The 27,392-nt window shown below is 35.3% G+C and overlaps 1 protein-coding gene across 1 annotated transcript in view; it reads right to left on the bottom strand.

Moving 5' to 3' along the window:
* Positions 1 to 421: 421 nt before the first annotated feature.
* thsd7aa (thrombospondin, type I, domain containing 7Aa) overlaps positions 422 to 27,392 on the bottom strand; it is a 138,885-nt gene continuing 111,914 nt past the window's right edge. The window contains 9 exon segments of the mRNA XM_048201520.1: positions 422 to 2,278; positions 6,827 to 6,914; positions 9,557 to 9,770; positions 13,060 to 13,113; positions 13,115 to 13,143; positions 16,041 to 16,136; positions 16,253 to 16,426; positions 23,557 to 23,731; positions 25,269 to 25,414. Coding sequence (XP_048057477.1) covers positions 2,191 to 2,278; positions 6,827 to 6,914; positions 9,557 to 9,770; positions 13,060 to 13,113; positions 13,115 to 13,143; positions 16,041 to 16,136; positions 16,253 to 16,426; positions 23,557 to 23,731; positions 25,269 to 25,414 — 1,064 coding nt within the window. The 3' untranslated portion in view covers positions 422 to 2,190.

Raw genomic sequence — 27,392 nt, 5'->3', positions numbered from 1 at the left:
AATTGTGAGATATATATATTCATAATTGCGAGAACTAGTCAGAATTGCGATATAAAATCACAATTCTGACTTCTTTCCTTGCAATTCTGACTTTTTTTTTTGCAATTGCAAGTTTATATCTCGCAATTCTAACTTCTTTTCTTAGAATTGTGAGATATAAACGTTGCAATTGCAAATTATGTAAGTCCAATTCTGAGGAAAAAAGTGACTTCTCATAATTGTGAGTTTAAATCTTTATAACTCGTAATTCTGACTTTATAACTCACAATTGCATGTTACAAACTTAGAATTGCACGATATAAACTCAATTCTGAGAAAAAAAGAATTACAAGTTTATAGCATGCAATTTTGACTTTAAAACTTGCAATTGTGAGTTTATATCTCACAATTCTAACTTTATAACTCGCAATTCTGACTTTATAACTCACAATTGCATGTTACAAACTTAGAATTGCAAGATATAAACTCAATTCTGAGAAAAAAAAGTCAGAATTGCAATTTTACAACTTTTAAAATTCGCAATTGTGAGAACAAAGACAGAATCGTGAGATAAAAAGTAGCAATTACCATTTTTATTTTTTATTCAGTGGTGGAAACAAGATTTCATAGGGGAAGGCAAAACATTTGCGAGAAAATGCAAAAGCATTGAAATATAATGTTCCCTCCCATCTCATATTTTGATGATATACAGGTAAACTTATAAAATAATTTAAACTTAAATCTATATTTGATGTCAATTTATATTTATTTGGCGAGTAACTGTGTAATAAGCGGGATTGTGTACAGTCAACCGGTCATTACTACTATTATAATATTTATTAATATTTTAAAATTGGCTTTTATTTTGATATCGTCCGTTTCCATTTTAATTTACGTTTTAGTCAATTTTATTGTGTGCTTGTTTTTAGTACTTTATTTTTTTGATGATTGATTATTGAGCTGAGATTTTTTCAACCACAAATCGAAAGGTAAACAAATGTTGTCCAAACTGTTCAGAGCATTGGTTTTTCCAAATCTAACCGATATGAAACCGCATGCCGTTATTGTGTTAGATAGCCACGGTATATCAACTGCGAACAGAATAGGTTCACACAAACACAGTAGGATCAGTAAATCAAACATCAAACTGTTAAAAGCGCTCAGATTACGAACACAGAGCCCTTGGAATCAGAGAAGACTGAAACACATGGAGAACTTCACCGACCTGGATCTCTAAGGTGAAAAGAACCACCGAAATCATACACGAGTCAATCAGGCAAAGAAAGCAAAGACACGGCTGATTGCAAATGTACATACAACAGGAGGGGGTTTGTGGAGTCCACAAAAATCTTTTCAACAGCCCCATTATCACAAACAGGAGGTAACCAGTAAACAAGTATGTATAAACAAACATCGGCGAGTTCCGTCAGAAGGAAAAAAGGGCTACTTTTGTTCTCTCTCGCTCTCTTTTTTTTAAAGAAACGTGTCTAGCACAAGACTGTACATCATCTTGTTTTGCGAGAGGCAGTTTTCTATGGCAATGCTATAAGTAAATGTTCATGCTGCACTAATATAGTGCAAAATGGAGCCTGAATAGAGAAAGGGGGGAAGGCAGGCCAGTGTTTCTATAGGGGGCGCTAGTGAGCTGCAGTCTTTTACCCTTTTGATTGACGCAGAGAAGGATCCGCCAGAACATTTCAGCGCTGAAAATGCTTCTAGCCAGATAAATTGTGTATTTAGCTTCTCTGAACATGACACGTCCCCAACAGCCACTGACAAGGCCTCAGGCCGCTAACACACTGCAGGAGCTGACAAGAAGTGTGACTTTACTAAACAGGAGATGGGCATATTTTGTGCTTATCAGCAAAAAAATCCTCCCAATTTAATAAGGGTCCTGCAACTTTCCTCCCGAAAGACAAGTCTATGTTACAGAAAGATGTCAATGGCAGAGAGGTGAAGGCAGACTTCCTGAAGAAGATTTTTGAAGAGTTTGTGAAGGCTCTCGTGAAATAAAGTCAAAAAACTCGAACGTAAAAAAAGGGGCGGGGAGAAACATTATATAAACACGGATCGAGTCTCTCTCTGAGGTTCCGTTAGCGTCTTATAAAAAGCAGTCGGTGAGTTTGCGCGAGTCTCCTTGTTTGAGGCTTGTACCGATGGCCGACTGTGAAACGAGGCGAGTATCTGTAGTGCGAAGCGAACGTGGTTAGGCTACATGTCAGCGTCGCCGTCGTAAGCCAGAGTCAGAGGCTTGAGTCTGTTGTTCATCTGTCTTCTCTGGGGCTTCTTTGGCTTTTTGCTGTGGAAAAACAAAATGGCTGTTAATAAAAAGCAATGTAATTTTTGCTTCAACAGATGCAAAAAGATAGTAAGATTATTTACCTGCACATATTTACTAAATTTATCTAAGACACACAGAATTCGATTTTGACCTTCTATAACACTGCTTTAAATCTGTGACCTCTTTATCTATTGCATCTGTTTATTTAAGCGTTTTAGCACTTTGCAACACTGAAAAGCCTTACGTTTGTGTTTTTTGAGGGCATTTTGTGTTATTAAACATCCATGCACTGCTGCTGGTTGCCATGCTTTAGTAAAGGCCTTTTATGTATCATGCAATAGATGAATTTGGTGTAGCTTATACCACTATAACATTACACACCGCACCAGTGTTATTTTACTACCATCGAGATACCATTATAGTTTTAATTAATATGTTAAATAAGTTGTAAATGAGTTATTTATTTTCCATTTTCATTTTTAATTTTCATCATTTTATTAGTTTTTTTTTTAAACGTCTATAGATTTCTTAATTTTTCAATTTTAGTTATTTTAGTATATCAAGTTAAACTAAATAAAAATGAGAAATGTTTTATTGGCAACTAGCTAAAAAAAAAAAATAAAAAAAAAATATATATATATATATATATATATATATATATATATATATATATATATATATATATATATATATATATATATATATATATATATATATATAGTACAATCCAAAAGTTTGGAACCACTAAGATTTTTAATGTTTTTAAAAGAAGTTTCGTCTGCTCACCAAGGCTACATTTATTTAATTAAAAATACAGTAAAAAACAGTAATATTGTGAAATATTATTGCAATTTAAAATAACTGTGTACTATTTAAATATATTTGACAAAGTAATTTATTCCTGTGATGCAAAGCTTACTCCAGTCTTCAGTGTCACATGATCCTTCAGAAATCATTCTAATATGCTGATCTGCTGCTCAATAAACATTTATGATTATTTTCAATGTTGAAAACAGTTGTGTACTTTTTTTTTCAATTCCTTGATGAATAGAAAGTTCAAAAGAACAGCATTTATCTGAAATACAAAGCTTCTGTAGCATTATACACTACCGTTCAAAAGTTTGGGGTCAGTAAGAATTTTTATTTTTATTTTTTTGAAAAGAAATTAAAGAAATTAATACTTTTATTCAGCAAGGATGCATTAAATCAATCAAAAGTGGCAGTAAAGACATTTATAATGTTACAAAAGATTAGATTTCAGATAAACACTGTTCTTTTGAACTTTCTATTCATCAAATAATCCTGAAAAAAATATTGTACACAAATATTTTGTACAATTGTACACATTAAATGTTTCTTGAGCAGCAGATCAGCATATTAGAATGATTTCTGAAGGATCATGTGACACTGAAGACTGGAGTAATGATGCTGAAAATTCAGCTTTGCATCACAGGAATAAATTACTTTGTGAAATATATTCAAATAGAAAACAGTTATTTTAAATTGTAATAATATTTCACAATATTACTGCTTTTTACTGTATTTTTAATTAAATAAATGTAGCCTTGGTGAGCAGATGAAAACTTCTTTTAAAAACATTAAAAATCTTAGTGGTTCCAAACTTTTGGACTGTACTGTATATATATATATATATATATATATATATATATATATATATATATATATATATATATATATATATATATATATATATATATATATATATATATATATATAGGTTGGGGAGTAACAAAATACATGTAACTTAGTTACGTATTTAAAATAGAAAATTTGAGTAACTGTATTTCATTACAGTTACATTTTAAATGGGTGGAAATCAAATTACAGTTACATCTGAAAAGTATTATAGATTACCAAAGTGATTACTTTGAATGTTAACGTAATTTAAACATTAATGTAAACTGTGGCAGGCAATTAATGTAAACAGCAATTAGTGATCCTCCGACTCTGACGGCAAAAGCATCCTAAGCTGTAGTTCTGCTTAAAAGTTTCTTATCCCTTGCAGAATATGTAACATTTTAATCATTTTAACAAAATAAGAGGGATCATAAAAACTGCATGTTATTTTATTTAGTCCTGTCCTGAATAAGCTATTTCACATAACAGATGTTTACATACACTCCACAAGACAAAATAACTGAATTTATAAAAATTGCCCCATTCAAAAATTTACATACTCTTGAATCTTAACTATCCTGTCATTACTGGACGATCCACGACTGTTTTCATGTTTTGTGATAGTTGTTTGTGAGTCCCTTGTAATTGTAAAAAAAGGTAATTGCGACTTTTTCCTCACAATTCTGACTTTTTTCTTTCAAATGCGAGTTTGCATCTCACAATTCTGACATTTTCTCAAAATTGTAAGATAAACTCACAATTACAAGTTATAAAGTCAGAATTGCTTGATTAAAAACGTGCAATTCTGACTTATTTCTCACAAATGTGAGTTTAAATCTCATAATTATGAGTTTTTTTCTAAAAATTCTCAATTTTCTCAATATTGCGAGTTTATATCTCACAGTTCTGGCTTTACAACTCGCAAATGCAACTTTATATCACATAATTCTGAGAAAAAAGACAGAATTGTGAGATAAAAACTCGCAATTGCCTTGTTTTTATATTACATATTTATTAGTATTCCAAAGTATTCTAAAGTATTTAGATTAAGTTACAAAACTTGGGTAATCTAACAAAATACGTTACAAATTACTTTTTAAAGCATGTATTTTGTAATCTGTAGTGAAATACATTTTAAAAGTAACCGACCCAGCCCTGTGTATATATATATATATATATATATTACAGTTAACAAGTGATGAAAATGTTTACATAATAACTCGAAAAGAATTGTGCCGAATTTCGACCCCCTATTATTACCCCCCTAGTTTTGGTAGGTTTAGGAGTATGTGTGGGGGAGGGGTTAGGATTAGGGGTGGGGTTATAATACGAGGGGGTAATAATATGGCAGGAGGTTCGAAATTCGGCACAACACCGGCACTGCACGTTTAAGTGTGCAATGTATTATTTTGCAGGTTTTAAATATTGAACTAGAGATATTTCTTATAAGACATGAAGGCAGATGCTAAAAACAAGTTAGCTTTGATTATTAATTATTATGATCAGTAATTAGCTGCCATGCTAATTTTTACATGAAGCATATGCTTTAGCGATGGAAGGAACAGGGAAGTAGCCAGCAGCACGTTTCAGCCCACTAAACTCTACAAATCAAACTTACCTTAGCGAGTACTATGACACAGAGATAGGGACACATGTGAATACAACATCCTCTAAACCTCACCAATTTACCTCAAAAGTCATTAAGTAGCATCAGAATAATTTTCTGTAAATAGGTCAAACTATCAATATTAATAGGTGAACTTCAAGAAACATATAAGTATTTTGCATCATGTAATAATAATGTGTGAGAAATGATTGAGGTTTCATTGATGATGATGATGATGATGGCTATGTTAGACCTGACCATCAGGGGGCAGTGTGGGTACAGAAACTGGCTATAATATTGGCCAAATGGACAAGCTCTTTGTATATATTAGTCATCTATAGATTTGTATGTACAATTCAAATATCATATTCTTAAAGATTATTACAGTATCTAAAAATTCTTGAAACAAGATCAATTTACTTGAGTGATTTAACAGGCTAAATTAAATAAATAGATATATAATAAAATTATTAAATATGTCATGGAATACTGGAATGTATTTGTTTTATATCGTCTGCATCATAAAAAAAGTAGTGTACTATAAATAAAGCTACACTACTGATCTACATTCTGTTTCTAACGGTTGATCTACCAGCTCACCTCCTCCAAACAGCTCCATGTGATTGGTCAGAAAGGCACATGTGACAGTGAGAAGGCATAGGTGATGGATATGATTGGCAACAGGGCAAGGCCATGAGGGATGGGACTGAGCTGAGAGCTCTAGTTGAACTGAGTCTCAATGTGCTGACAGTCAGGGCAGGTATATATCAGCTCTTGGTCGTTGGGTCCGACCCAAACCACAGAGGCAACAGAAGGGTCAGGGCTCGGAGGAGAGCGCCGGGCCAGAATACAAAAACTGATAGATATGAAGGGGTTAGGGAGACAAATGAAGAAGTGAGAAAAATGGGAAAAGAATGACTTAAATTGAAAAAAAAAAAGAAGCTTTTTTAATCAGTATTTTTGTCTCGTTTTCAGTTAAAACATACAAGTATATATTTAAGAAGCAAACTTGACTTGTATAAAATATATTTTGATTTAAGTCTCTTACCCCATGGGTGATGACTTTTCTTGTCTAGAACATAAATCTAACAAGACCTAGTGAGGTTTATGCTTATAAAGCATAATGGATGTTTTAGTTGAAAACAAGACAAAAATATTGATTAGGTGATTTTTGACTGAATGATTTTTTGAATGATTTTTGCAGTGGAGGGCAAAGTAACTTAGATTAATACAAATTAATGATGAAAAGATGAATAGAATAAAGCAGATGATTTATGAAAGGAACAAAATGTCTAGTTTGTTGTTATAACAAATGTTCTTACCAGGCTAAATAAGTCATGGAGACAATGAACACTAGCAGTACAAAAGCTCCAGCTGCCACACCATACACCCAGGTCTTCAGTTTGCCATCTGTGCAGATACACACACATCAACACAAGGATACAGCTGCATCTCAACTGCTTATAACAAGACAACAGACAAAAATGGTGCATACTGGGAACACCTTTCCTTTTGTTGGACCTTCATATGTTATTGTGGCCTCAAGAAGTATTTGGACACTTAAGATACACTTAAAGAGGACCTATTATGTCCTTTTTTGGGGGTCTACTAGAATAGGTTTTCATGCGTGAATGTAAAAAAAAAAAATAAACACCTTATTTTTCACATATTTTACATTGTTGCAGCACCTCTCTTCCTAGTCTGTCAGTAACGCTCTGTTCCTGTCTCTATGAAGCCACTCCTTCTAAAAAAAGTGCAATGTGTTCTGATTGGTCGGCTGGATCAATGTGTTGTGATTGGTCAACAGCTTTGAGTGCATTTTGGAAATGTCACGCCTTACAATAACTGCAAGTTTCAACACACTACTAACGCAACTCAACCAAGCCTCAGCCCTTTTTTGTGTATGCCTTGTGTTGGGAATTATTTAAATGAGGAATACTGTGATGTTTTCATTCCCGGAAGATAATCAAGACTACAATTGAGGTGTTTCAGGGAGTTCAGAAAAAGAGTGCACTGATATAGAGAATAACTCCCTTTGTAGTGACATTGTGCTTTGTAACTTTGCAGAAATTTTTCATTAAACAGCAACATTACACACTAAAGAAAGCTGAAAATGTAAAAAAAGCATAGAATCCCTTTAATAAAATCTGAATTTCACTGCATAGATACCAAACTAAGTGGCGTATGCAAACAAGTCATGCATAATTTTTCAATTAACCCTCTGGAGTCTGAGGCTGATTTGGGGGCCTGGAGAAGTTTTGGCATGCCCTGACATTTGTGCTTTTTTCAGTTGTTCATAAACATATTAATGACACAAGTGTCATTACACTGTATTCAGCACAAACTAGGCTACCATAATATGTGAGGAACATGTGTGTACATGTTTGTGTTTTTGAAGGAATAACGTTTATGCGTGGTTACTGAAAAAACAAAAAACTTAAGTCACTGATATAAGGCCAATAAAAGTATATTAAATCTGTGTTCACAAGACTTTTGGGTATTGAAGGTTGTAGACTAGAGTTTTTGCTTCAAAATTATGTAAAAATTATGCTGACTACTCTTTCATTTATAACAATATACTGATTTAGTTTTTGTAAGACACTTTTTGCCAAGAAACACGGTATGCGAGGAGGCGTGAATCTCCATGAATAATGGCTCATTCTCACCTGTGAAGACAAAAGAATTGAATAGTAATGACCTGAAAAGACTTGCATATTAATGAGGCATTTCAGTCAGGTAGGCTGTGAAAAAAAACTTCTGTGATGTCTCAAGCTCATCATGGTATATGAAACATACAGAAAAATTTTATTACAATATAAAATAATGGTTTTATATTATACTTTAAAATATAATGTATTTCTGTGATGCAAAAAGTCTGAATATAGGCTTTTAGTTTAAAAGCATGCACATTTGGAGAAATAAAGGATTCTCATATGTTTATGTCAATTTTCTATACAGAGGAGTTATTTTTTTATTTAATATTCATTGTTATCTCTATGAGCGCTGGTGTTTGCAATTCATACTGCAGCCGGAGGGCGCTCTGTGCATTTTAGTCCACAAATTCACCTAAGAAGAAGACGATATTCCATGAATGGTGTTTACCAATTCATACTACAGCCGGAGGGCGCTAAAGAAACAAAAACTCACTTAAAACTTATCAATAGAAGAAAACAAACAGGAATTTACTGAATGTCTTCCAGAGATCGCTAACCATGGCTTTTTCATCCAGATAAACAATTTTCAAGGCAATAAATACACGATTGAGATGATGAATGCATGTGTTGTCTCTGAATTTGCCTGTGAATAGCGCTGGCTCCGTGGGCGTGGCCGCATTAGTGGGTAATGAGCTGAATCACGGACTTCTGACATGGCTCTCTTTTCATACAGATTACATAAACACAGAATGTTTGTTTTCGATTTGACTTGCACGATTTAAAACCTGACATTTCAACGTTTTGTTAGACATAAGTATGAATTTTCTGTGATTAGTATTCACTAAGTTACAGTTCATTTTCTGAGAACTATCAGATTGGACTTCGTTCAGAGGGAGATGAGAGATCACGCATCATGTTAGTTTTCTTTATTTTACAAAAAGCACAACATTTTGTTTTTACTCTGAGTGTATACAAATAAAAGGAGATATTCTATAGTTCCAATTGATGTATTACTTATGTCTCTATGACAAAAAATGACAGAGTATTTTAAGTCTGTTTTGCTGCAATGTGAAAAAAAACCTGCAAAACGCGCCGGCGCGTTTTTAGACCTCAGAGTGTTAACCTTAAATCTATGGGCCACAAGGTGTAGTTCAGATGGACATATTCCATTTTATATATATACAACCCATATATTTTAAGATGAGACAATTGTGATGTCCAAATACTTTTTGTGGCCACAGAATGTTTTTTAAAATGTATTTAGCAAAGATAGTTAGCAGTAGTTAGTGTGAAAATATTAGTCTTGATTTTTCAATATACTATAAATGCTTGTGAGCATGTTTCGAAGCTGGTCATTTGCACATTTGCCATTCAGAGCTTTGTTCTCCACAAACTCACCAGGACCGAAGGGCTGCAAGAACCAGGTGCGTCCGGAGCGACCTGGCAGGTTGGAGGTGGGCTGAGTGGGGTTGAGCGCTCTGATCGTCTTCACGTCAGTCTTACTGTCTCCTGCGGTGGGGATCTCAAGCACTGGTATGACCGTGCACTGGTCCAACACTCCATCAGACGTCATCACCTCAGTGTAACCCTCCTCGCAGCCGCAGATACCAGCCTGCAGGGGGAGACATTGCACCAGTTACACACATGGATCTGGTACGTTTACATCAGACAAGCAGCATACACTATTAAACAATGGAAAACAAGCATTGTTCAAAAGTTTTGCGTCAGAAAGAGCACCAAATCAGCATATTAAAAGAATTTTTAAAGGATCGTGTGACACTGAAGACTGGAGTAATGATGCTAAAAATTCATATTTGCCATCATAGGAATAAATTACAATAAAAAATTTACAGTTTAAATTGTAAAAATATTTCACAAAATTGCTGTTTTTACTGTATTTTTAATCAAATAAATGCAAACCTAAACAGTTGTGAATGTCTATAAATTAACCAGCATTTACTACTTTTTAAAAATAGTCCTCAGGTCTGATTAAATTTATTACATTTTATTACACAACTCTTATATTTTTGCAGTTTTTCAACAGAAATAGACAAGGCATTTCAATATGGATTCATAATTTATCTGTGACTATCAGTATTGGCCCCTATTACCATTTTTTGTTTATTGGATATTAGAAGCACAATATTTAATTTATTATTCCCCCCAGTTTTTATGCAAGGTTGCAATGGCACTAAACTGCTCTATTGAAAATTAAAATATTTCAACTATTATTTTTACCTGAAGCACGTGCTTCAGGTAAAAATAAATGTTTATTTAAAAAATAGTTTCTTTAAAATAAGCTGCGATGTGGACCAGACTTGATGCTGTCAATTTAAAGTCTGGCTATGTGAGACCAAATAAAATGGGACCAGAAAATCTTTCATACCCGTTTCTAAAAACACAGACGGCTATTCTATTTGTGGCATTCCCCCGGCTTCTAAACTGCCGCTAATTGAATTCACTTTCCCGTCTCCTGCGACCATCACTTAGCTTCCTCTGTATCAGTGTCACGTTGTTCTTTCTTTCAGCTAACAGCTCTCTCAAACAGCTGCTAAAAATATTTCTGCGGCATCTAGCTGTGATTTCAAAGATACTGTTCTTGCTCTTTGTGCTATTTTAGTGCTTTCCTTGTTCTGAAAAACATCAGGACTGTGTGAATCCTGAAGGTTCTCCATGGCTGCGAGTGCATGTTCGAGCGTGGGTGTTGACAAGATACATCCCAGCACGTGTTCTTCCACTGACAAGACATTTGGGTCTCCACGAGCATCATTGTTCCGCAGGCCTGAGTGCTTGTGAGCAAATATATGTGGAGAAACCCCCAGGTTCCTGTGGTCTGCAGGGGGTCTCTTATTCCCACTGCAATCTTGGGAGGATAAACGGCCCACACGCAAACACAACCCTTCGGATCGGCGCGATCATGGAATGCACCAGGGCATTTGCCTCTCTAAAGACAGGGCACAAGAGAGCAGGTCCAGATGTAGCAGAAGAATCTGATATGAATACAGTCAGATTCTACCCACAATACAGAGGATTCACTTCACAGCAGGAGACACGGTCTAGATACACTCGCAATCATCAATTTCACACAACATGTAGTTCAGATGCAATGGGGGAAATCGCATGCTGGAGGACAAATTTGGTAGCTCACAATGAATGTTTGCATCTAGGATTATCTTTAAAGGAACAAGTTGAATATAAAATAAAGTAAATTAAGCCATTCTGTTTCAAGGCAACTACATATATTTTGCTGTCAGACTGATGCTGAATGACTAAATCATTAGAATGATACTAATGTATAGTTTGTCATTTGGGAGACAACTATAGATTTATGTGAACAAGCCTTTGATTGGTTCAGTAGACTAGGTTATACGTTTGTTTTTATTGTTATTTACTAATTTTAACTGTTTTGATAATGATGTTTGGAAATTACAATATGACACTTTAGACGTTTGGAATGTTTGGAAATTACAATGTGACACTTTACTCACAATTTAGAAAACTGCAAAAGAGAATATTCAAATAGAATACAATTCTAAGTAGTGCTGTCAATCACAAAAGCGCATCTAACATATCAATAATCGATATATATATATATATATATATATATATATATATATATATATATATATATATATATATATATATATATATATATATATATATATATATATATAGGTTTATATATAAGTTTTATGTTAGATGCGAGTAATCGCAATCGATTTGACAGCACTAATTTGTATCTAACAAAAGCTTGTAAATGTATGTGTATATAAATAAAGATGTATATATGTGTAGATGTGTGTATAAATGAAATATAAAATGTAAAATATGTGTGTGTGTGTGTGTATATATATATATATATATATATATATATATATATATATATATATATATATATATATATATATATATATATATATATATATATATACAATATATATATATATACATATATACATATATACATATATACATACACACACACACACACACACACACACACACACACACACACACACACATATATATACTATAAAAACACACATATATACTGTATATTTAAAACTTTTATGTTAGATGCGATTAATCGCAATTAATCAATTTGACAGGACTAATTTTTAATGTTTTCTTGTGGAAAGGAGATTATTATTGTATTATAATAAAATAAAATTTTTTTTTTTTATTGAAACTACTTTGTTCTATTAATTATTCTAGTACTAGTTCTATTAATTAACTGTTTTGTGAAAAATGTTTGGTAATTACAGTATGATCTAAGAGAGTAAGACTCTCTAAAATAAAATAAAATATTGAAATATAAAAAATAAAATAAATGGCCACATCTTACCACACTCTCCCCAACTGTATATGTCCATAAACACATCGATCAGCGTATTTAGAGGATCTTACAGTCAAATCAAAGGCATAAGCAAGCATAAAAACATTCAAACAACACCAACGACTGCAAAACATTGCTGCCATCCAGAATAATATCAAGCTTTCAACTGATAGTGCCTTATCTTCCCCTAAGGTATTTTATTTGGCCTGCACTGATATAAGTGTGACTGCTTCTAATACCATCTGACATTGGTCTCAGTGCTTGATAAAGTCCATGCAAAGGGCTAACACTATTATTTTTATCAGCAAAAGACTGAACAGTAAAGTGAGTTTAATAGTTTCCATCTAAGGTTATTAAGATGGTATCTGTTGATAAGCGGATAGGAAATCTTCCAGTGCATTTGGTTCTCATGTTTCAGCATTTCCCATTATTACATTCCAGGACTAACTCTCTCTTCTGGAGGAAGTCTAATCCTGCTGTATTGAATATCCATGCAAGCCTGTTTGCAGTCTGCCGGCATCCCAGCATCACACCTTAGCAGACATAAACATGCACACATACTAACCTCAGTGCAGTATGAGCGAGGTTTGTCGCAGGCTGGATCACATGACCTGTCTGACAACCGGCTCGCTTGTCAATGGGCATCCACCTGCAGGGAAAGAGTTCCAAGTTTTATTGTTTAATGACATTAACAAACACACACACACACACACACACACACACACACACACACACACACACACACACACAAAGAAGCACATGCCCATTTTCAGCCAGTGTATTGTCCTGGAGGCAGGAGGCATCAAAGACTCTCCATTCTTGTTGCTCTCCCACATTCATCCTCTTTTTTTATCTCTCTCTCTGGAAATGCAGAAACACTGCCAAGCACGCTTCACTCCAATTTAATCCGTGCTTAAAACCTCTCGTGTTATGATATTACTGATGTGCTAACTGATAAGCACGAGGCAGTAATTAAAACTCAACTAGATTTTTATATTTTCTGGAAAAAATGTGAGTGGTGCTTGGCTGTGCAAATCTCAATTGTCAACAACCTTCCCAGTATTTGGGAAAGCAGTGGTTTTCAAACTTTTTCATGCCACAGAACCCCAAATATGATGATTCCCTTTCCTAAGGGTAGTTTTAGTATTTTTAATGCCATATTTTCATGGCAAGAACTGAGTTACAAAATACACAAGAGTTGCATTAAATACAATACCAAATCAATAACAAACAAAAAGAAAAATACAGCAGTTAAGATTATACAAGATGTTTCATATTTACATATGAGAAAAATTATTCTTCTTGTAAAATCTTACTAAACAAGTCCTTAAGTGAGCTTACTACAGTACATAAAAATGTTGTCTACTTGCATTAAAAGCAGGACAATAAAACATGCTTCCCCTTTCTGAGGGACCTCTACCTAAATATCCAATTTACAGTGTGAAAATAAAAATATTATAAATGTGCATGCTTACATAAAATATAATATGGATTATTTTTTTCTTTTAAGTTGATACTTATAAAAATAAATAAATAAATAAATAAATAAATAGTACTGTTAGATATGGAAACCCCTATGCCACACAAGGGAGAAAAAAAAAAAAAATGTAAAGTCATAATGTTTACTTCCTATGTCAAGATTATTTTTAGACTTTTCAAGTCAAGACTTTTTATCTCATAATTTTGACTTTGTATGTCAAATTCAACATTTAACCTCATAACTGACTCATAATTAATCTCATAATGTCAACATTTTATCTCATCGACACAGCATCTTATAAGTTTGACTTTTTATCTCATAATTGTGACTTATGTCATAATTATGATTTACAAAATGTGTGATTTTTTCTTATGTGGCTTCCATAATTAGGTGTATAAACAAAAGAAAAACAAAACTATGGCTGTCAATAGAAATAATTATGATTAAGATTTAAAGCAGAATTACTATTATTATATGATATTTATTATTATATATTATTATATAATAATTAATATATTTGTTTTCATTAAATTAAACATTTAATTATTTTACATTTTTGATCTTTTTTTCTCCAAACCTTTTTACAGGCCCATAAGTGCAACTTTGCGGCCCCTAGACCCAGTGGTGTTTTCTAGGGCGTTACTAGGATGTTCTCGGTGGTTGCTAAGGTCTTCTGAGGGGTTACCATTCTCAGAGCCCATTCTCAGTCTCTATTATATTCTGGTCCCTGGATATTCATGCTTGGGCTACTTCGTCAGTGCAAGTCTATGGGATTCTGGCCCAATTTTTTCTATCAGCCAACACAATTAAAAATGCTCCTCTTCTTGAGTCGCCTATGTGTACGATCTCAACATCCTTTCGCTCACCTCTCTACAAATCATAGCCTGTGGGAATCCACTGGATCTATAAAAGCACTGAAATGGGCAGCCGGCAGGCCAGTGCAGGGGTGTTATTTTCTCTAAGCTGGGATGAATCAATACATCCAATCAACAATGAGAGCAGTGAAATAGAACTGCTCCCTAATTCCGGAACCATCCTTTACTGCTGCTGCCAGATACGACGACAATTGTTAAGGCCTCAGCCAGCACTAGATGTGTCATTTGGTGTAAATCAGAAAGCTGGTTACAAGGTGATGCTTGTAAAACTGGCAATACATTTTAAAGAATTTAAGGGGTGTTTTTGACTTTCTCGGTGTAAAATTTAATCATTAGCAATAAGATAAAGCTATTGGCGTGTTAAAAGATCTCCTTTTTAAAGATGCAGAATAAACTGTAAGCATCTGCAGAAACATGTTTACCAATTAGCAGCTTGTATGAATATTCATACCGCTGCACACCTTAATATAACTCATGAATATGCATAAACAGGGACCTGGTTGGTGTAGAGGGATTGGTTACAGCCTTAGAAGTTCTGCTGCCCTGTTCTGCCAATCAAAAGTGACCAGACTCATGTGTGCCATCTGGAATGAGGTCAGTTTGGACGGCTCGACACAGAGGACAAATAAACATTTGAAAATCGTAGGGATTGAATCCAAGCCTCTATTTGGCATAAATATGGCATTACAAAGCTCAGCAGAAATGAGTTCTCATATTTAAATGCATTTATAATGTTCTTCAGCAGAGTGTGAGGGACATACTTCTGTTCTCATTTATTTCCACGCCTGCACCAAAACACAGAGAGAGATGGAGAAATACACACACAGATACATTAACCTGGGAGGACAGCTGGCATGATGGTGAATGGGATTATATTTGGGCGTCACATTGTCATGGATTAAAAGCATATTTCCATAAAGTATATACAGCTGTATAAGAGGAGACATCGTACACTTCAGCCTTTGTGAAAGGAAATGACAGCACAAGATGTCAGCTTTATCTCAAACCCCAGTCTGTCATCAAACACTCTCTGGGAAAAGAATATTGACGCTTCTGTCATAGTGATGGTTTCATTTTTTTTTTCTCTAAATATCGAAAGCAGATACAGGGTGGTTTATCTCTGCCTCTACAATTTGTGCACCTGGGGCTGCACCTCTTTTTTCAATTAATTAATTAATTTCAAACACAAACCTGTGACGTTTAAACCATCAGAGCGCTGGCACCAGACTTGACGAGATGAGCCTTTCCATGCACCAGTCATCCATTTGTACTCATAACATTGGCCATCTTTAAATGCATAAAACAGTATTAACAGTGACACACGGACAAAAATAATGAAACATTATGTAGGTATCTTAAGGGTATCTAACTGCATTGCCCTTAAAGCATTGATTTTGACTCACCTGTACATGGTCTGGCTTCCCATTCCTGTTCTGGGCACTGAAGAAGGTTCTCGGGTTCCTGAGCTAGAACGGCACGAGAACGCACCTGCACTGACCCAAAGCCCAGATCATCCCCGCCGATACAGCTCAGCTGACACGGGCTCCACACAGTCCAGTCTGTCAGGTAACACTCACCTGGACAATACATCACCATCTCTGTTAGAAAATTACTGGGTGACTGATATTACTGCCCTAATTTCTTTGATAGATTTAAGCACGGTTTGTCATTTTTAACTTTTTTTTCTTTTTGCAAAATTTAAAATAAAACAGGTGATTTAACCCTTATGTGTTGTTGGGGATGTTTTCATCCACTATGGGGTGATCTGAGTCTTAATTTGGCCACAACTTTCTCTGTGTTTCAGCAAATGGAATGATTTTTGGTGACAAATCTTATTTTGATATATATTTTGGGAAAATGCTTTGAAAATTTTCAAAACCTCAAAAATACACTGTGGGCAAATTCACTACCCTTTCGTTATGTTCGTGGCTGAAAACATCCACTAAATTAAACTGCTGTAAAAATGTATCAGATAAATATTTTTTTCAATTTTTTTTGCATAAATCTGTTAATCAACCTCAGTCCTGATCAAAACTACTAAATGTTTAAAAAAAATCCAAGATTTTTACTTTTTTATTGCCAAGTTTATAAATGATGTCACTGATTTGGGTGAAAAAAACACAAAAAATGACTTATTTTCAATATAAAAAGTGATTGTGGACTGGATTTTTTTAACCTTTTATCACAGTCTTGGACATGTCAAAGATTAGTAACAACATTGGTTTTGATGCATTGTTAGTTTTTGTGCAGCATCAGATTTTAATTTTTTCTCCCTCATTTATTGTTCGTGGCTGTTTTTGCCCCATTGACTTCCATTATAACGACATTTTTTGATTGCAAAGCCATGTCACCATAAAATCATGCATTCTTGATTGATGGTGATTTTCCCTGTTGGGAAGAGGTAAAATTTCTCATTTTTACAGTTGATCACCAGGTGGCTCCATTAACCCTTTAGATAGGCCTGTGCAAAAAAAAGCTTAGTTACTGGCTTTTATATGGAATTATATGGAGTATAACAGCATATTATAGTGTGTGTGTTTGTGTGTGTGTGTGTGTGTGTGTGTGAGAGAGAGAGAGAGTAAGACCTTTGCGCACTTACCTTGAAAATATGACTCAAAATATGCACCTCAGCTCTCAGAACTACATGGAGTAAACAAAAACAAAGTAAGTGTATTTATACACCTGTTGCCTTTTGATGGTGAGAATGTGTGAAATGCTTTGTCTTTTCTTGATGGTAAAGCCAGTTTAAAACCATAAAAAATCCTTCAGTGATACACTTTTCCATTTTTTCTGTAAAAAATCTACTCTGCATCAAATTTATGAACATAATTTATTATGAACCAAAGTGGAACAACTCCAGTTTCTCATTGTGAGGCGCCCATGGAGGTCAATCATCTCCTCTGTAAAAAAAACAAAAACAGAATCCACATTCTGGACCCTTGCGATGGCATAAAGGCAGGACCACACCAAGCCGACGGTCAGCTGTTGGGCAGATTTTGTTCCTCAGCCGACTAAGTTTTCTCAGTGTGTTCCTCACTGTCGGCTGAAGTTGGTCCCTGTCAGCTTTTTTTCGGCCGATTCGACATGTTGAATCGGCATCAGAGCTCGTCATCCGTGGGGTCATCTGGTCATTCTGATTGGCTGTTTAGCTACTGCCACCTGTTGGTACGGAAAGGCATTTCATCTTATGCAGGCGCTAAATGGACGTGCTACTTGGCCGTCAGCTGTCGAGCGTCGGTTTGGTGTGTCAGGGCAACTTTGGACCCAGACCTTGCTGACGTGAGCCAACCTCGCAGTCTGCTTTCGTCGCCACTAGTTCGTCGGTGTCGGCTTGGTGTGTTCCTGCCTTAATGCGTTGGCCCTGGAGTCACGCAGCAGGATGGCATGCAAGTGTTTAAATCCACTTACCTTTTTGTTTAGTCTGTACTTCTCACCATCAAAAGGCAGCAGGTGCATAAATACACTTACTTTGTTTTTGTTTACTCCATGTAGTTCTGAGAGCTGAGGTGCATATTTTGAGTCATATTTTCAAGGTAAGTGCGCAAAGGTCTTACTCTCTCTCTCACACACACACACACACACACACTATAATATGCTGTTATACTCCATATAATTCCATATAAAAGCCAGTAACTAAGCTTTTTTTTGCACAGGCCTATCTAAAGGGTTAATGGTGCCACCTAGTGATCAACTGTAAAAATGAGAAATTTTACCTCTTCCCAACAGGGAAAACCACCATCAATCAAGAATGCATGATTTTATGGTGTCATGGCTTTGCAATCAAAAAATGTCGTTATAATGGAAGTCAATGGGGCAAAAACAGCCACGAACAATAAATGAGGGAGAAAAAAATTTAAATCTGATTCTGCACAAAAACTAACAATGCATCAAAACCAATGTTGTTACTAATCTTTGACATGTCCAAGACTGTGATAAAAGGTAAAAAAAAATCCAGTCCACAATCACTTTTTATATTGAAAATAAGTCATTTTTTGTGTTTTTTTCACCCAAATCAGTGACATCATTTATAAACTTGGCAATAAAAAAAGTAAAAAACTTGAATTTTTAAACATTTAGTAGTTTTGATCAGGACAGAGGTTGATTAACAGATTTATGCAAAAAAATTTGAAAAAAATATTTATCTGATACATTTTTACAGCAGTTTAATTTAGTGGATGTTTTCAGCCACGAACATAACGAAAGGGTAGTGAATTTGAACAATGCACAAGGGTTAAAATTTAAAGGGGACCTATTATGCCCTTTTTCAAAGTCCTGATTTTGTTTTTGGGGTCTACAAGAATAGGTTTTCATGCTTGAATGTTCAAAAACACCTTATTTTATATATATTTTACATTGTTGCAGCGCCTCTCTTTCCAGTCTGTCAGGAAGGCTCCTTTTAGTTCCTGTCTCTATGAAGCCTTCCTTCCAAATGGTCCAGTGTGCTCTGATTGGTCAGCTGGACCAGTGTTTTGTGACTGGTTAATCACTTCAAGCATGTTTTACTCAACATAACACCGACTGTTTCGTAACAGTCGGGACCATTAATATATATGCCCCCAATATTTGCATATGCCAACTCATGTTCAAAGCATTAGACGAGGGCAGCCAGTAATAACGTCTGGATCTGTGCACAGCTGAATCATCAGACTAGGTAAGCAAGCAAGAACAACAGCGAAAAATGGCAGATGGAGCGATAATAACTGACATGATCCATGATAACATGATATTTTTAGTGATATTTGTAAACTGTCTTTCTAAATGTTTCGTTAGCATGTTGCTAATGTACTGTTAAATGTGGTTAAAGTTACCATCGTTTCTTATTGTATTCATGGAGACAAGAGCCGTCGTTATTTTCATTATTAAACACTTGCAGTCTGTATAATTCATAAACACAACTTCATTCTTTATAAATCTCTCCAACAGTGTAGCATTAGCCGTTAGCCATGGATCACAGCCTCAAATTCATTGAATCAAATGTAAACATTCAAATAAAAACTATACTCACATAATAATAATAATAATAATAATAATAATAATTCCTTACATTTATATAGCGCTTTTCTGGGCACTCAAAGCGCTTTACATATTGAAGGGGGAATCTCCTCAACCACCACCAATGTGCAGCATCCACCTGGATGATGCGACGGCAGCCATATTGCGCCAGTACGCCCACCACACACCAGCTTATTGGTAGAGAGGAGACAGAGTGATGAAGCCAATCACTGTATGGGGATGATTAGGAGGCCATGATGGACAGAGGGCAATGGGCAAGTTTGGCCAGGATGTTGGGGTTACACCCCTACTCTTTTCGAAGGACATCCTGGGATTTTTAATGACCACAGAGAGTCAGGACCTCGGTTTAACGTCTCATCCGAAGGACGGTGCTTTTTGACAGTATAGTGTCCCCATCACTATACATTAGGACCCACACAAACTACAGGGTGAGCACCCCCTGCTGGCCTCACTAACACCTCTTCCAGCAGCAACCTAGTTTTCCCAGGAGGTCTCCCATCCAGGTACTAACCAGGCTCAGCCCTGCTTAGCTTCAGTGGGCAACCAGTCTTGGGCTACAGGGTGATATGGCTGCTGACATAATCCGACGCATGCATGCAGTATGCATGACTAACACTTTGTAAAGATCCATTTTGAGGGTTATATTAGCTGTGTGAACTTTGTTTATGCACTGTTTAAGGCAAGCGCGAGCTCCATGGGCGGGGAGCATGAGCATTTAAAGGGGCCGCAACCTGAATCGGCGCATTTCTAATTATGCTCCAAAATAGGCAGTTAAAAAAATGAATAAAAAAAAAATCTATGGGGTATTTTGAGCTGAAACTTCAGACACATTCAGGGGACACCTTAGACTTATATTACATCTTGTAAGAAACATTCGATGGCACCTTTAAATAAATAATGTCTGAAGTGCTTTGTGTTTCATACGAAGTGTTACATATGTGGAGTGCATCTCAGCATTTCGGTTAACAAACTCCATTTCTGCATATTCTGAGAGTTTGGGTTGCTTATTCATCTGGGAACGCAATGCGCGGCATTTCATCAGATTTGTAATGTAAACCACTTATAAACCTAAGCAAACACAGGAGAATACATATGTTTCTAAATGCAAACTGTTTATCATGATTTCAAAATAAAAGTTTAAACCCTTGCTCTGAGTTTCCATGTTTGATGTCCTCATATTCTTGTTCAAGAAATTACAATGGCTGTAGCATTTACATCATAAAGAAGTGGCAAAAATTTTAAAGATTAAATAAACATTTGTCCAATATTAAGGATTTGATCTGCTGCATAATAACAACAATCACTAGGCCGTTGGTGCCCTCTGCAGGCATTTGCTATAATACATAATGCATTTTCTATTTTTATTCACAAAAAAATCAGATTACTCCATTAATCGTCAAAATAATCGACCGATTACTCGATTACCAAAATAATCGTTAGTGACAGTCCTAAAGGCAACACACTACTAAAGCAACTCAAGCAGGCCTCGCTCCTTTTATTTTGCGTATGAATTGGGTGGGAATTATTTAAATGAAGAATATGGTGACGTGTTTGTTCCCAGAACAAAGCTCAAGACTACAATGGAGGCAGTGCACACTGATATAGAGAATAACTCCCTTTGGAATGACTTTGTGCTTTGTAACTTTGCAGACCTTTTTCATGCTCAAACAGTAACATTACACACTAAAGAAAGTTGAAAATTTAAAAAAGGACTTTTTGCCCTTTTTGTGACAGCTGTAAGCATGCATTTTGCTGAAAAAGTATGTAAATGGTGCTGAGATTTCTACAGTATTATTGGTAGCTAAAGGGATAATCAAACTTACCAAAATATTTAATAAACAAACAAACTTTGCAAAAGACAAGCATTTCAAATCTACAGAAGTCCACAAGGATTTCTGAGGAGCTCCGCAGGCACAGATTCTGTGTGGGCCTAGTGATTCATTAAGAGATTTCAATCTAAAGCCCCAAAGAACGAAAAAGTTTTCGCATTTTCAACCTACTGGGTCTAAAACTAACAAATTCTGCTTGTGGGCTTTCTTTTTCTTTGTCAAGGATATTAAGATAATATACCTAAACTCCACTTTCAACTCCATTTTTGTGTGTGTGTGTGTGTGATCTCAGGGTATTTTTCAACAGAAGTAGGTCAGTCTGTACTGTTGTAATAACAATGCTGATTTGTGAATTTTTCCCGGAGTATTAATTATTCACAATGTTGTCCTTCCATGAAGCCCTAATCCTATGATCGTGATTATCAGAGCACGTGCACAGCGGAAAGCCAGAGGCAGATGTGACACCTGAGTTCACAGAGTACACTCTAGAATGTGTGTGAATAGCTGATGAAGTTACACAACAGTGGGATGAATATTCACATGTGAAGCGAGGCATCATCAAGAAACATTTGTGCGCAAAGAGAGAAGGAGGAGAGAGATCGGAGTAGGAAAAACAGCGGGAAAACACAGCAGTAGGTCACAGCTGGACTTTTATAGATGAGGGCGAGACGGGATGTGTGCCAGGGAGCTACGCTTCAAGAATGAAGAATGATGAGGTCAAAGGTCAGAGCGGGTGAAGGACTGTGCGACTTTCTAAAGAAAGCAAAACTCACAACTACAGTGAGAGCAAAGCTTCATGTAACTTACCCTAACACAACACAAATCTGCACTGACACGCTGGTGTGATGTTACTGTCACTGCCCCATTGTACAAATCTCAATCATACGGAGCCCCTAAAGAGACATGGTTAAGGAAAAAATATGAGATGGGAGGAAAAATCATATATCAAATCAATGCTTTTGCGTTCTCTCCCAAATAATTGGCATTGCCCTGAGAAACTTTGCGTTCCCTCACAAAGAACAGAAAAGTTTTGCGAGGGAACGCAAAAGCATTGAAATATATATTATTTCTCATATTTTTTCCCATCACCATGTGCCTTTAGGGGCTCCATACAATCACGGCCCTCTACTTCTGCCACAAAGGACATGTCAAAATGTCGTATCTGTCACTCAATCTCGCTTGGTGAAACGAAATGCTTTCAAAATACTGTCTGAACAGAAATCTTTGTTTCCAATTTTTTAATGTGCAAGGTAAAGAACAGTATATGAGAGTGTTGAACTGCAGCTGTGTGATATCTATGTGTGTGTGTGTGTGTTAATTTATTAATGGGATAGCAAATCTGTTGTGCTGCTTAATAGTTCTGCTGAAACCATAATACATTTTGGAATCTTTAATTTTTCTTTTATGAATAGAAAGTTAAAAAACAGCATTTATTTGAAATAGAAATAATTTGTGAAATTATAAATATAAATGTCAATGTATCCTCGCTGAATAAAAGTATTAAATTATTTCTTTAAAAAATATATACTTTGAACAGTATATTATAACAAATATTATGTATTATATATTTATATAAATATAAATTATTAAATGTAAATAAAATAAAATAAAATAAAATAAAATAAAATAAAATACATTTCAATGGATCCCTAAGCATCCCTTTGTGGTCCATTAAGCTCATTTTGAAAACACCTGACCTTAATGTGTGATGCTTAAACTATGTAAATTGAGGTAAACGTTTTTCATTTTTATATATTTTTGTATTTTTAATTAGTTGCTGACCCCAAGATTCACATCAGTGTGGCAATTCAATTTTAGTGCTTGCATCAGCAGCATGTCAGCACAGTTGTGGCATTAGTTGTTACCTGGACAAGGCACTGTGCAGGACTCCTGCAGGATGATCTGTTTGTCTCCATCCACTGTCTGCTCCAGGTCTCCACACATTTCCTCATCCACCATACTGCCTGGATCCTTCCCCGAGCCATCAGACACAAAGCAGGACACGTTCCTAAAGCGCAGACCCTCTCCACAACGTGCACCCTAAGAAAACACAGAGCTTTTACATTAGCAACTACAATTGGACACCAGCTGTGGTGAAAAATAACTTTTTGTAGTCCTGAAGGAGTTTAGGACTCTACACATAAATGCAGCTTCTTTGGAGCTCTAGACCTGGAAAGAGCAAAACTTCTCATGATGATACAAAATAAGGCAATAAGAAATCCCAGCATTGTTTCCCAGTCCTCGTGTTTCGCACTGTCAGCTACCGGCATTATTTTTTCATGGCAGCCGAAAATCTCTAAAAACATGAGGCACAAGTGAAGCAATGCTGCTGGAGACTGCTGAGGGCTGTCAGAAGACACTTTAGAGACAGGCAGCCTGAGAACAAAGGCCAGAGTCAATATTCTCTCACAGCCTGCACTGTGACGGGAGCATGAGGTATGAGGGGGGAAGGAGAAAGAGAGAGTGAGACAGGGAAAAAGACAGGAGAGAGAGGCTGTGTCTTCTGTCTGTTGTCTTTAATTAAACCCCCTGTTGGGCCCTGAAAGCCAGACAGATGACAGGAGGAAGACGACGACAACAGAAATGCTGTGGAAAGGGCAAAGCAGGAGAGGATTGGGGGAAATTCTACATATACCTTAACACTGATGCAGATAACATGAAATGCTGGCGGTTTGCAATAGGGAAGTAAAATGAAACCTTACATAATGAAATTATTGCATTATCATTGCATTGCACGCTATAAGTAATGTGCATATGTTTTACACAATCAGGTTAATTTGCTACGCATTACTTTGCAAATGTAATATTTGAGATGCTTTTTCAAATAAATAATGTGCGTTAATTTTCCATTTATTTCAAGACAATTTATTCCTTTGATGGCAAAGCTGAATTTTCCATTATTCCAGTCTTCAGTGTCACATGATCCTTCAGAAATCATTATAATATGCTTATTTTATGCTCAGGTAACAATTATTATTATTATTATCAATGTTGAAAACAGATGCACTGCTTAATATTTTTGTGGAAACCAATATACATTTTTCAGGATTCAGGATGATGAATAGAAAGTTTAAAAGAACAGCATTTATTTGAAATAGAAATCTCTTGTAACATTACTATTCTAAAACTTATTGGCCTCAAACATTTGAATGGTTTTATATATATATAGTTTTTTTAATATATAACTGTATATATATATATATATATATATATATATATATATATATATATATATATATATATATATATATATATATATATATATATATCCCTTAAAAATTAATAATTTATGTGTATGATATATTATGCTATATTAAGAAATTTATGCTACATTAAGAAAGTCAGAAAATGCAACTCATGCAAACTACATATATAGTTATATACAGTTACATATATAATGCAAAAGTTACTTAATGTGTTGCATTCCACAAAAAAATACATTATAAAAAGTTACATAAGTACATTTTATAATGTGCAACACAATGTTGTAATGTATTTTTGTAATTTGTAATAGATTTAATTGAGCTATTTGTCCAAACCGAATATGGAAAACTGTGCGTATCTTGCAAAAACTCACCTCGGATTTGCATGGAGACCAGGCACTGTACCTCCAGCTGTAGCAGGGTTTAACAGGACAGGGCTTCCACTGTTCCAGCTGTGAGGAACATGGCCGTCCATCTCCCTGAGAGGCCTGGATCACAGTTCTACTCCTCCAGAGCTTTCCTACAAGAAACATTGAAGAAAAGACAGATATTTGAGATGCTGTATTGCAATATTGTTAAAACCCTTAGTGCTAGAGTTATGTTGTGGTTGAAACATAACACTTTTTATTTTTTAAAGACTTGACAAATGTTATTTCAAATTCACTCTCACACTAGAAGTACAACGCCCTAGTTTTCCTGATGCTTGCTGACGAAGATCATATTCATCTTGTGCTTTAACCTCAAGAAAGTGACTCCTCGTATGAAATAAAGGCTTTTACTGTAAGTGAATCATCTTATGTTACACACACTAATCTCAGGTAACTCAATCCCTCTCCAATGGAAAGCCAAAAATGATATGTGACCTGAAAGACTTTTTTTCTGTGTAGTAATGTTCCTTCCCTACTGTGTATAACTTAATCTGCCAGGCATTTTTCAAGCCTAATTCCAGGCCCTGAAACCACTCTGAATATTCATCTCTCCCCTTCTTGATTTTCTTAAATCGATTCCAGAGGGCTGAAGAGAGGGATGGAGAGAAATGGAGTGTAGACTCTTTCAGACAGAATGCATCCTGCTGTTTAAGAGTGGCACTCACGGAACATTTGTGATAAAACTCCACACCCTTATTTCACAAGAGCCATTATTTTGCATGGCAGGTGGTAACACAACTTAATAGCAAAATTCAAATGTGTATTATTGAAATTACTAGATGATCCTATCATGCACTTAAAGGTATTGATGTATTTTTTTTTCCTAAAAACATGATTTTATAGAGCAAAAGAATCAGTATGATACCACTTCTAAACCCTAAATAAAGACTGTTGATCATTGATCTAATCCTAACCCATAATCATCATTCTTCGTGAATGGGATTTAAGGTTGGTAAGATTTTCTTTTTAGCACCAAAAGTGGTGCTAAAAGGTCATCAGGCCTAGAAGAAGTGACTCTGGGCTGAGGTTGGGTAAGACTGTGTCTAATACTAACTTCTTTGCAGTTAGTTTTATCTTGAAAAATGCTGGATGCACACAACCTCGAAGGGCATGGCTAGGCACTTCGTAATGTTAAACATGATCACAGCCCAGTCCCCGGCTGACACTCTGCCCTGAAGCTAGTTGTACCAGATGCAATTCATCTTCACCACAGCTTTCCGTGATGGACCATCCCTGCGGAGAATCCTCTCTGAAGCTCCCTGCTTTCCAGCAGCCACAAACCAAATCAACTCTCAGCGCCTTGCATCCTCTTTTTATATGTTGGGTTCAGTTGGGAAAACCATACATACACAAGTGCTTGTGTGCCTTTGTGAGAGTTTTTAGCTGTAGGGATCGCTCATTTTCTCAGTTCTCTCTCTCATGCTTTTCATCTCTTCCTGTCTCCACTGGTGGCCGAGACGCCAGGTTTAGGGCAAACAGCATAAGCAGTGAGTCACAGGACAGTCAGTGAAAGCTCTTTAGCTCATGGCTCCACTCACAACTGAGTTTTAATTTGCTTTGAACTACTGTTAGATACTGTATGTCGCACTTGACACTTTAATTTACCTTTACTGACAAAAACAAATACATAAATTCATGCCTGATTTCATGCGTCAATATTGACCAGGAATATTAATGTCCAGCTTACATAAAAAAAAAAAAAAAAAAAAAAAAAAAAAACAACAATTCCTTAATATAAAGACTAGAATATGCCTTTCTATGTTGATTAATATTAATACATTTTGGAGAATAAAGTAAAAACAAAAAAACAAAACAAAACAAAAAACAAAGTAGTTTGGCATAATCTATTATTATGTGAAAAAGCTTATTAATATTAATATAATATATAAAAAATACATCTTATTTTAAAATAAAAATGTAAAAATGGCTACCAAATCAAAGTCATGTGGTGTGAATGATAATTATACCAATAATACCAAAATGACCAAAATCTTATTTATTATTAATATTATTTTAATGTAATTTTATATCACAATCTGGTTATTTAATTTTATCTTATTTAAAATAAGC

This window comes from Megalobrama amblycephala, linkage group LG9 (assembly GCF_018812025.1).
Source record: "Megalobrama amblycephala isolate DHTTF-2021 linkage group LG9, ASM1881202v1, whole genome shotgun sequence".
Classification (NCBI taxonomy): Eukaryota; Metazoa; Chordata; class Actinopteri; order Cypriniformes; family Xenocyprididae; genus Megalobrama; species Megalobrama amblycephala.
Note: the sequence above shows the minus strand (reverse complement) of the source record. Positions and strands in the feature narration are given on the sequence as shown.